General features: G+C 39.3%; 1 protein-coding gene across 2 annotated transcripts in view; it reads left to right on the top strand.

The window, feature by feature from the left end:
- The window catches only part of KLHL20 (kelch like family member 20), a 71574-nt gene extending 64251 nt beyond the window's left edge, over positions 1-7323 (top strand). For both annotated transcript variants that reach the window (XM_004027921.4, XM_019026741.3), the window contains 2 exons: positions 2379-2485; positions 5804-7323. In XM_004027921.4, coding sequence (XP_004027970.1) covers positions 2379-2485; positions 5804-5888 — 192 coding nt within the window. In that variant the 3' untranslated portion in view covers positions 5889-7323. The remainder of the gene's footprint in view (positions 1-2378; positions 2486-5803) is intronic.
- The last annotated feature ends 5368 nt before the right edge of the window (positions 7324-12691 follow it).

Genomic DNA, 12691 nt, shown 5'->3' with positions numbered 1-12691 from the left:
ACTTAATGTTTCTAGCTAATAGTCTTAAGTAGTTGGCATACTAATACAAATGTTTAGGCAAAAGTACATCTGGCTCCACCCCTAGTCCCCACAAACTAGTTTGAGTCTATCCTATCTATAGTATAGACCAGATCAGACTGCCCTGGGACATGTTCTAGACCATGGATGGCCTGTGACTCAAGAGACTTCTGGGCGAAGTATAGAATTCATCCATCTTGGGATGTTTGCTCAGAGCAAAATATAACCCATTAACCACTGATCATGTCAGGAGTTCATTGAGACATCCACAACAGGAAGGAGAAGCAAGCAGTAGCTAAGCACTCCACAATCTGAGGATAAAAGAGAGTGAATTCTGGTTTGCATAAATCAAGGAACACCACTGGAAGGTGTCAGCAAGTCAAAGCCTTCACATATCTGTGGCTTTTTATTACTGACAACTAACAGCATCTTAGTCACATTCCTGTTAAGTGTTCGCTGTGTGTTGGGAAAGCAAAAATGAGTATGGCATGATTCCTCTCCTTAAGTAGCTCCCAATTTAGTGAAGGAAATTGAAATGTTTACAGCTAACTATAATAAATAAACCCTACAGTAGTGTTATATATTTTATAGAAGAACATAGGAGAATGCGCTTACTGCTTTGGGGAAGTAAGAATGAGTTGGGGCAGTGAAGAGACTACCAAAGACAGTCACATGTAAGCTAGCTCATGAAGGAAGAATAAGCTTTTCTAAAAGACAGACAGAAAGTAGCCAGGGCCAGGTGCGGTGGCTCATGCCTGTAATCCCAGCACTTTGAAAGGCAGAGACAGGATTACTTGAGCCCAGGAATTTGAGACCCACGTGGGCAACATGTGAGACCCCATCTATACAAAAAATTTAAAAATTAGCCAGATGTAGTGGTGCATCCCTGTAGTCCCAGCAACTTCAGAAGCTGAGGTGGGAGGATCACTTGAACCTAGGAGGTGGAAGCTACGGTGAACTGTTTTTTTGTCTTATTTTGTTTTTGAGATGGAGTCTTGCTCTGTCATCTAGGCTGGAGTGCAGTGTGCGATCTTGGCTCACTGCAACCTCCACCTCCCGGGCTCAAGTGATTATCCTGCCTCAGCCTCCCGAGTAGCTAGGACTACAGGTGCGTGCCACCATGCCCAGCTGTTTTTTTGTATTTTTAGTAGAGATGGGGTTTCACTATGGTGATTTGTGATCCTGCCACTGCACTGCAGCCTGAGTGACAGAGCGAGACCCTGTGAGTGAGAAAGAGAGAGGGAAAGAGGGAGAGGGAGAGAGAGAGAGAGAGGAGGAAGGAGGGAGGGAGGTGGGGGAGGGGAGGGGAGAAGAAAACACCAGCCAGGGAACATGTGCAAAAGTGTGGAGGTGTGAAAAATGTATGTTATCTTCAGGGACTAGCAGTTAATCCAGTTTTACTGCAGCAATAGGATTCATTAGTAGGAGTAAAGGGAAACTATAGGAGGTGAGGCTTAAATAGTGGGCTAAGATAGATTTCTGGAGGGCCTGAGTAACATAATAAGGACTTTAAACTTACCCTTAAATAGTAGGGAGGCTTAGAAAGTTGTTTTGGTTTTAGGAGATTTTTTTGAGAGGGTCCCACTCTGCTGCCCAGGCTGGAGTGCAGTGGCACAATCTCAGCTCACTGCAACTGCGACCTTTCAGGCTCAAGCAGTCCTCCTGCCTCAGCCTTCCAAGTAGCCGGGACTACAGGTATGCCCCACCACACCCAGCTAATTTTTGTATTTTTTGTAAAGACAGGGTCTCACTGTGTTGCCCAGGCCTGTCTCAAACTCCTGGGCTCAAGCGATCCACCGACCTCAGCCTCCCAAAGTGAGAAAGTTTTTAGAGGAAAGTGACAATATGATTAGATTTATATTTTTCTGTTTTACTTTATTTTTGTAGAGATAGGGGTCTCACTGTGTTGCCCAAGCTGGTCTTGAACTCCAGGCTTCAAGTGATGCTCCCACCTGGGCCTTCCCAAAGTGCTGGGATTACAGGCATGAGGTACCATGCCTGGCCTAGATTTGTATTTTTAAAAGAGAATTTTACTAGCAATTAGAAAGATTAGAGCAGGCAAATACCAGAGGAAGTGAGAGCAGTTTGGAGGTTGTTTGCTCACTCCTAGTGAACAGTTTTTCTAAAATTTAAGAAATACATGTTTTAGATTCTGTGTGAATATTCTAATTGAATATATAATTTTATAGTTCCCATAATTTGATAGACTTTTGTTGTTACATTTTCCCTGTGTTTCAGTAAACCAGAATGTAAGGCCATAAAGAATTATCTTTTGTAAATAGATTTATCTAGAAACCAGTCTATAATTTCCTTACGATTGTCTAGTTTCTTCAGCAGCTTACTGTATTTTGGTTTTGTAGGTTGGCCTGGCAGTGGTCAATGGACAGCTCATGGCAGTAGGAGGTTTTGATGGCACAACATACTTGAAGACCATAGAAGTTTTTGATCCTGATGCCAATACATGGAGGTAACTTTTAAGCTGTGTAGCAAATCACCTCACTACTGATTTGGAAATCATGGGCTTGAGATAGCCTATGACCGTCAGAACTGGGATGGTCAGTACATTGGAGTACTTTGAAGAGGGCTGAAGTTACACATATTTATGGCTCATTTTGACTTGATTGCTCTAAAGTGGCTGATGTATTACAAAATTCTCCTTTTCAGTAACTGTCCAGTTTTATAATTAGAGATGGGTAAAATAGGGAAAAAAAAATCTTCCTAGTCCCATCATGTTCAGCTGAGGAAACAAAAGCACCGAGAAATAAAATGATTTGCCTAAGTGAGTTAGTGACAGAGTTAGAATTAGAACCTAGGTCTTTGGCTCCAAATCTGTCCATGCCATTTTTTGGTGTTCTTGTGGGAAACCTATGCCTAGGAAAAACAAATTGCAATTACTTTTGAAAAATTAATATTTGAAAAATAATATTTCATTTTTAAAGCCATTTTAACTTTTAGGGAGGAGGCTACATCTTATTTAAGAGAGCTTAACTTAAACTTCATTTCTAGGTTTAATTTTACTTTGCTTTTAAATCCTCAATTGTCTAATAAAGCTTTCTTAAGTAGTTAAGTAGTTTTTATAATTTCACATAAATTAGGTGACTTTTGCATTTATTTTAAATATTCAAGAACCTTTACAAACTTAGCAAAATTCTCTTAAACCTTTAAACTTAAAATAATTAAGTCTAGGCCGGGCGCGGTGGCTCACGCCTGTAATCCCAGCACTTTGGGAGGCCGAGGTGGGCGGATCACGAGGTCAGGAGATCGAGACCACGGTGAAACCCCATCTCTACTAAAAATACAAAAAAAAAAAAATTAGCCGGGCACAGTGGCGGGCGCCTGTAGTCCCAGCTACTCGGGAGGCTGAGGCAGGAGAATGGCGTGAACCCGGGAGGCGGAGCTTGCAGTGAGCCGAGATTGCACCACTGCACTCCAGCCTGGGCGACAGAGCGAGACTCCGTCTCAAAAAAAAAAAAAAAAAAAAAAATTAAGTCTAAATCTTTACTCAATCATATTTTATACTTGAATCACAAGAGTAATCATATAGATGCCCTAAAAAGCCAAATTCTCTTAAACACTACAAGAACTTAAAATGCGAAACACATAGTTTATTCTCAAACTTTAAAAATAACAATACTATGGGTTTGATGTATGGCATATCTGTACTTAATTCTAAATACTAGTCTTCTAAGAAAACAGTTTTGCCTTCCAAGCAATTTGGGGTTTCCGTCTCAATAAAATGGGCTTACTTGCCTAAGCAAGTTTAGGGTTACCATCTCAGTGGTTAAGGTTGCACATCAACCAGAAATATCAGGCTGGACATGTGAGCTGAGGCAGCAGACATTCTGGGAAATTTTTCTTATGACCATGAAGGATAAGCTGAGCTCTGTTTTATTGTTACCACTCTAAAAGAGGCAGTCTTGTAGTCCTTTCTTACTGTATTCTAATACATTTCGTAATTTTAAGCCTGCAACTATTCACCTGGGTTTTTTCATCACCCTATTAGATTCAACTATAGTCTATCTCTAGGAAAGCCACAACTCTCACAGAGATTTAAGTGACATGCTTTGGATCCTACATATGTCTCACAGCTCCGTATGACTCAGTGGTCACAAAACTAAAGTCAGGCTAATAACAGCGTGTACGTTTTGCTCCTACATCACATTTTTACAGTCCTGTTCATTACGTAAAGATTTATTGATGGCCAGGCACGGTGGCTCATGCCTGTAATCTCAGCACTTTGGGAGACCAAGGTGGGCGGATCACCTGAGGTCAGGAGTTCGAGACCAGCCTGGCCAACATGATGAAACCTCGTCTCTACTAAAAATACAAAAACTAGCCAGGCATCGGGGTGGGCACCTGTAATCCCAGCTACTTGGGAGGCTGAGGCAGGAGAATCACTTGAACCTGGGGGGCAGAGGTTGCAGTGAGCAGAGATTGGGCCATTGCACTGCAGCCTGGGTGACAGAGCAAGACTCCGTCTCAAAAAAAAAAAAAAAAGATTTACTAAGTGCTCCGAGCCCTGGGGATACAAAACCGAACAACAACAACAAAAATTCCTGCCAAGCGCACGCCTGTAATCCCAGCTACTAGGGAGGCTGAGGCATGAGAATCTCTTGAACCCAGGAGGTGGAGGTTGCAGTGAGCCGAGATCACACCACTGCACTCTAGCCTGGGTGGAAGAGCAAGACTCCGTCTCAAAACAAAACAAAACAAAACAAAAAGTTCCTTGCCCTGCTGGAGCTAACTAATTGTATTGAGGGAGACAAACAGTACCATACCAGTAGATGGAAGTGCTGTGGCAAATATCAAAGCAGGGGAGGGGGCTAGGGAGTACAGGGAGGGGAATCTGTTTTTAAAGGTGTTCAGGGAAGGCCTCATTGGAAAGGTAGCATTTTAGCAAAACCTAAATACGGTAAAGGATAGGTAATGGCAGCTTTGGGCCTCTCACTGGCAGGATATTTTCTTCCATATACAGCTTTCTATTTTTACTAGGAATTTTGAGTAGGCATAATTTCTGAAGACAGCCAAATTTACTGTCACTTAATCACTATAATCTTATCTGAGGACTTGTTTCTTAGTAACTGTCACTAAATAGAATTAGTAATAGATGACAAAGTAATAGTCATGAAATTCTTGAGGATCATCTGTTGAAAGATTAATAACTACATATTTGCAGTTACATATCCCAGACTTAAAAACAAACTCTACCTCATAGCTGATAAGGATCTAGTATTCTTCTCCATGGAAAGTCCTTAATTTTGAAGATGATCTTGTCACAAACTAGATGCTGACTTTACTCAAATCTGGTTTTGTTCTATAAAGGACTTGAAGAGGCTTACAGAGTACATATAAGACAAAGGGATAAAAATAAATAATTGAAGAATTTTAGGCAAAGGGAAAACATAGGTGGGACAATAATATAGCCAGGGGCAAAATTTTGAAAATGTAGAATATATAATTCTGTGTAACCGTTAGAAGTCAGTGAGGTAGGTATAAAGTTGTAAAGTTCTGATGCCAAACATGAATATGATGCTCTCTTATTCTTCACACAGCCTCCTATGAGTGAGAGTATGTCAGTCAATCTCTGAAACAGTCCTGCTACTCAACAGTGCTCAATTGCAGCTTCTAATCTTTAGAATGAAGACAATATTAGTGTGAAGCTGAAAATATTAGTTGTAATATAAAACATAGAAACGTGTTAATAACATCTTAGTCGTAGTTAATAACATCTTAGTTGTAACATATTTTCCAGTTAGAAAATATGATTATGTTTCTTTCTTTGCAGGTTATATGGCGGGATGAATTACCGTCGGCTAGGGGGTGGCGTAGGAGTTATTAAAATGACACATTGTGAATCCCATATTTGGTGAACACAGAGAAGACAGTCTTGTATATATTCCTCTGTATTCTGGGGAGCTTTGACCTTGGAGCTTTGTACAGCTTGAGAAAACATTAGAACAAATTTTATTATTTGCCGGTGCCTCAACAAGTGGAAATACAATCCAATGAAAGTACTTCACCTGCAAGATGCACAATAATTTTCAGCTCTGTGCAGAAGAATATTTATTTTTGGTTTTAATTTATCATGGTTTTTTGTTGTTTTCGTTTTGAACTTATCCTTCCTCCCACAAAAAAAGAAAAGAAGAAAAAAATTCCAAGCAGCAAAACTTACTTTGTTTGTAAGGTATTCATTTAGGTTTGAAAATACTATTTAATAAGGGCAGAAGGGCTGTATATGATTTGGCTATTATTTCTAGACACTCCATCCACATGATTCCACTAACAAGGATTACCAGGAATAAAGGTAGGTATGCAAAATGTATTAGCTAGCCATTATTCTCGCACTAACCACCAGAAGACTTGAAAATCTTAAAAAAAAAACAAGAAAAGGCAACATCTCATTTTAAATAGTACAATTCAGAAGGGATACTAAATCAATAAAAACCAGGACTCAGACACTGCAGTTTTCATCAGTGTAATTTTATGTCTTGTTTCTTTCTATATGAACTTGTTTATTTAGTCTTTTTTTCATAATATTCTCATAGAGTTTCTGCTAGATCTAGAGCTCTGCTCAGTGCCTCTTATAAAAACAATATATAAGTCTCATATGCTGTCTTGAGAATCCAAGAGAATCACATGCAGCTCTGCAACAGTTTTTGCTCAAAAATGTTATTGACTAAAGCAACTGTCCTTCCTGTTTCCTTATTGCTACCAAGGACCAGCAGGGAGAAATGTCTTCTCCCAGCAGTGAATTCTGTTATGCAATTTATTCTTGATGCTCAGGCCTGGTTAAGCTGAGGCTTACCTTTAATAACAGCCTCCAAGGGAATGAATTATTCAGTTAATGTAATAGCACACATTAAAGAGTGTAAAATCAATTGAGGCATTTTATTAATATCTTGGTTCTTTTATACAAACAATGTATCATTATCTTCATTCTATAAGGTCATTTACTACTTCTCTCAAATTGCACTTTCTGGTAAAAAGTTAAAAATTTTTAAGGAAAAAAATAATTTCAATGGTTAAAGCTTTTTTTCCTCATTGTATTCATAGACAAATTTTTTTCAATATATTTTGCAAGAAAAATCTTTGAATAAGACTAACTGCATTTAAAAGGAATAACCTCCTTCTCCCTTTCCCCAACTACAAAAATGTTTGGCAACTTTGTGTTTACATTTAAAGATCATTTGCACCTTTTTCAAGGAAAAAAAGTATTGAGTAAACAATTGTTTACATATATCATTTATGCTTTTTTCTAGCATGTATAACTTTTTTAAATAAAGGTAGTATTTACCATTAAAAAAATTTTAGCTAATGCTTTTTATCCTTGTACTTTTGTTATTTAATTTGGAATTTCTGTTTCTATATAATTTATCTGTATGTAAAGTTACAAGTGCTTTCAACTTGAAGGAATAAAAGGATTGCCAGCTAGAATTAATAGGAATTTTCATTATATATTTTTATATGTTACATTACCTAACCTATAAACTTATTTTCTAGGTAGGACTTAGAATCATACAATTTTGAGCTGGAAGGACTCTTTAACAATCATCTAGTCCAAACCCACTTATTACACTGATCCAAGTCTAAAAACCACAGAAGTCTGCCTAAGAATAAATAGTCAATTAATGATAGAACCAACATTAGAAATCAGCTTCCTCAATTCCCAGTCCATTCCTCTTTCTATGCCACACTGCCACTATAGGTTTACCTGAAACTAAATATAATAAAAGACCTTAAGTATTTTAACTAAGTCTGGTATTAACGTGTAAAAAGTATAAAAACTTTTATGAGATCCTCACTGTAGTACATTATTAACAATCAGTCTTCAAGGCAAAATCATGTATTTCCCAAGACTCTACTATTTCATACATATGAGGCAAAAGAGAGTGATGATAGCATCATCACTGATAGCAAGAACAAAACTAGGGATTAGACTCTCCATTAGTCAGGAAGTCCCCAGTGGGAGCAATTCATAGGGCATTGATTCAAGAGTAGAGACCCAGGAATGAACAGCACTGGCCAGTCTTCATTGGAGCCTGTTAGGGGTTTGTTTTTCCCCCTCCACTGAAGGCACTCCAGTTTTATTATTGATTGAAATGTATTGTATTAAAGGTGTTGCTGTAAAATAGAATGTTTATTAATTTGTGTGCATAGTTTTTTCCACAACTCAAGTTTGGAATGGGGGTTGGATTGGCAGTCATTTTCATTTCATAAATAAGTCCACTGAAGCTTAGAAAAGTTAAAATGACATGGTAGGAGCTGAACCTTAAATCTGTAGCCCCTGATTGTAAATCCTTTGTGCTCTATACACATTCCCCCATTCCTGTTTTTGATTGCTTCCCAGCTTTGTTCCATAATGTTTTACCTCCAGATATTCACACTGCAGATAATACTTCTTGACCACTGTGTAAAAGGGGTCTTTCCTGAACAAGATGTGACGGAGTAGGGGACGAACCTTTCAAACTTTATGTTAACTGAGGAAACAGATGGGCAAAGAAAAAAATGCAAGAAGGAAAGAAATACAGAAGAGGAGAGAAAGAAGCAGCAGGAGGCAAAAATGACCCACTAAACCTGAGTATGTCTGCCCAATTGTGAGAAATGGCTCTGTAAATTGCTTTGAGGGCCCTACTGGAAATGACTGAAAAGAATGGTCCCAAGAAATGACAAAACTCTTCAACTAAGTTGTCTTACATGTCCTTAATATTGATCTTTCAATTATTTAGCTGTGTAAGGTTAGGAACTTAGATTATTTTAAATGTAAAAAAGAAAGGATGGTCATTCACTGAACTATCATAAAGTATTTGGGATTATTCCAATAACAGTAACCTACTAATACCCCTATCCTAGAAAGACTGTTTAAGCCTGAATTCCTAGGAAAAGAGGACACATATCTTCAGGGTGAATTTAGATCAGTGAACCCTTGGACTTCTAAACAGGAACAGCCCCTGCTTTCAAAAAGCTTAGTTTTAAGCCTTTTTCATCAAGCCTCTGTATCAGTGGTTCTCAAAGTATGGTCTGTGGACCCCTGAGGTCTCCAGTATCTTTCTTTCTTTCTTTTTTTTTTTTTTTTTTTTTTTTGAGAAGGAGTTTCGCTCTTGTTGCCCAGGCTTGCGTGCAATGGTGCGATCTCGGCTCACCGCAACCTCCGCCTCCCAGATTCAAGCGATTCTCCTGCCTCAGCCTCCCGAGTAGCTGGGATTACAGGCATGTGCCACCAGGCCCAGCTAATTTTTTTGTATTTTTAGTAGAGACGGGGTTTCGCCATGTTGGTCAGGCTGGTCTCAAACTCCAGACCTCAGGTGATCCGCCCTCCTTGGCCTCCCAAAGTGCTGGGATTACAGACGTGAGCCACTGCACTGCACCCAGCCAAGTCCCCAATATCTTCCTAAGTATCCATGAGTCTAAACTATTTTTTTTTTTTCTTTGAGACGTTGTCTCCCTCTGTCGCCTAGGCTGGAGCGCAGTGGCGCGATCTCGGCTCACTGCAAGCTCCGCCTCCCGGGTTCAGGCCATTCTCCTGCCTCAGCCTCCCAAGTAGCTGGGACTACTAGCGCCTGCCACCACGCCCGGCTAATTTTTTTTTTATTTTTAGTAGAGACGGGGTTTCACCGTGTTAGCCAGGATGGCCTCGATCTGACCTCGTGATCTGCCCGCCTCGGCCTCCCAAAGTGCTGGGATTACAGGCGTGAGCCACCGCGCCCGGTTGAAACTATTTTCTTAGTAAAACTAAGTTTTCTGCCTTTTTTACTGTAGTAGCATTTGTGCTAATGGTGCAAAAGCTATGGTGGGTAATACTGCTGGTGTCTTAGCATAAATCAAGGCATAAATCAAAGCATAAATCAAATTGTACAACTAGACATAGTATTCACCACCATAGACTTGCAGGACTTTTTGTTGTTGTTTTTACATGTTTTTGTTTTTGAGACAGAGTCTCGCTCTGTCACCCAGGCTGGAGTGCAGTGGTGAGATATCTGCTCACTGCAGCCTCCACCTCCTGGGTTCAGGCGATTCTCCAACCTCAGCCTCCCAAGTAGCTGGGAATACAGGCGCCCACTAGCACCCCCGGCTAATTTTTTTATTTTTCATAGAGACGAGGTTTTGCCATGCTGGCCAGGCTTGTCTGGAACTCCTAACCTCAAGTGATACGCCCACCTTGGCCTCCCAAAGTGCTGGGATTATAGGCATGAGCCACCGTGCCTGGCCTGGAGTTTTGTAAATTTGCTTAAGCATGCCCTTGATGAAGCAACAAAAATTATTAGTTTACTAAATCTCAACCTGTGGATATATGTCTTTTTCAATATTTTATGACAAAATGGGAAGTATACATAAAACACTGCTGCAAACCAAAATACAGTGGTCATCCCAAGAAAATCTTCTGAGATTGTTTTAAGATGCAAGCTGAACTACCTACTTTTTGAAAGAATGATGGACACACAAATTAAGGTCATTCAGACTTGGGTGTTGAGCAGACATTTTCTCTCAAATGAACAAAGTGAGGCTACCATTTCAAGGAACACAACTGACAGTACTTATTGTCAACCATATTCAAGAGAAAAATTACAATTTTGAGAAAGCTGTGTCAACTATGAACTTGACAGCTACTTAAAAACTTTTATGATGAAATTGCTGATGACATTGATGAATGCCTTTTTAATTGTATAGTGAAGTGTGTCAACATGTGGAAGATCTGCATAACTCATGGAATCAGTTTTTCTAAATGATTAATGCACAGGTTAAGATGTAGCAGAAGATAGACCAACAGATCTAATGGGAACAATATGAAAGGTCTATTGATATGGTTTTAGATTTCAGCAGTCACTTGTCAAGTTTTGATGTAATATCAAGAAGAATATCCATAATTATCAGAAAAGCTATTAAAATCCTCCTCCCCCTTCCAATTTCATATTTGTGTAAGCCATATTTTCTTGACATACTTCAACCAAAATAACATTGCAAAAGATTGAATGCAGACCAGGTAAGAACTCAATTGCCTTCTAATATAGCCAGATATTGAAGAATCATACAAAAATGTAATTTTTTTGCTTTTGAAATAAAAAAATTTATTTTAAAAATTATATAGTCTGGGCCAGGCACGGTGGCTGATGTCTGTAATCCCAGCACCTTGGGAGGCCAAGGCGGGCAGATATACTTGAGGTCAGGAGTTTGAGACCAGCCTGGCCAAAATGGCAAAACCCTGTCTCTACTAAATATACAAAAATTAGCTGGGCGTGGTGGTGCACGCCTGTAATCTCAGCTCCTTGGGAAGCTGAGGCAGAAGAATCCCTCGAACCTGGGACACGGAGGCTGCAGTGAGCCAAAATCATGCTACTGCACTCCAACCTGGGTGACAGAGTGAGACTCAGTCTCAAAAAAAAAAAAAAAACACATAAATAGGTTTATTTTTGATGCACTAATTTTTTTAAATTTCTCAATTTTAATTTCTAATATGGTAAATCACTAGATGTAATGCATGTAAACAGAAGCTCTTTGTGTCCTCAAGTTTTTGAGAGTTTAAAGGGATCTCAAGGCAAAAATGTTTGAGAACTGCTGTTCTAAATCTTCCAGTTTACAGGAAATACAAAGAAACAGAGGAATGTGTTAACTTCATAGCAATTCAATGAGCAAAGTTCAAAAGTGCGAAACTTTACAAGACAAATAACTTCGCTTCTCCAAAAATTGAATTGTAAGGAAAGAAAGTGGAGAGGGAGAAACTGACAGAGTAAAAGGAATTTAAGACTCATATCATCAGCCTAGAGCGGTGGCTCATACTTATTAATAAAATCCCCCAGCACTTTGAGAGGGCAAGGTGGGAGAATCGCTTTAACCCAGGAATTCAAGACCAATTTAGGCAAATAAGAGAGACCGTCTTTACAAAAAGCTACATATATATTCAAAATTTATATATAAAAATATAAAATGTATATACTATATATAATTATATATTAAAATTATATATTACATATAAATTATGTTATATATAAATTTTAATTTTTTATATATATATAAATAAAAGCTGGGTGTGTTGGCACATGCCTCTGGTCCCAGATACTTGGGAGATTGAGGTGGGAGGATTACTTGGGCCAGTGCATGATCACACCACTGCACTACAGCCTCATTGACAGAGCAAGACCCTGTCTCAAAAAAAGCCAACCAGATATGAGGGCGATCTGACTGTGACATCTGTCACTCTATTGATCGCCAGGGTTGATTCGGCTGATCTGGCTAGCTAGGCAGGAGTCCCCTTCCTCCCTCACCACTCCATGTGCTTCCCTCTTGAAGCTGTGCACACTCAGTGGAAGAGGACAGCCATCCCCAATAGAGGAAGGCCAGTCTTCAGTCAAGGGTATACAAGTAGCTGCACTCCCCTGCTAGAACCTCCAAACAAGCTCTCAAGGTTCATTTGTAAGAGAACATAGGGTAGTCAAGCTTCCAAGACTTCAGACACATCCAAGTGAGTTGCTACATGTGGCAGTCTGCCTTTCTTTAAAACAAACAAACAAAACCACCAAACTTCAGGTAATAAGGCAGGTAATGTTTTACATAATGCATCTCAGTATAAAACATGCAACAACTGAATTATTTACATAGCCCAGCAGAAGCGATTCAATAGTCTGCCCTGATGTGGACTGTAAGAATGATTAGAAAAGAAGTTATGCCTGAGAAAGGTTTG

The sequence above is a fragment of the Gorilla gorilla genome, chromosome 1 (assembly GCF_029281585.2).
Source record: "Gorilla gorilla gorilla isolate KB3781 chromosome 1, NHGRI_mGorGor1-v2.1_pri, whole genome shotgun sequence".
NCBI lineage: Eukaryota > Metazoa > Chordata > Mammalia > Primates > Hominidae > Gorilla > Gorilla gorilla.
The sequence above is the reverse complement of the archived record's forward strand: the minus strand, read 5'-3'. Positions and strand labels throughout refer to the sequence as shown.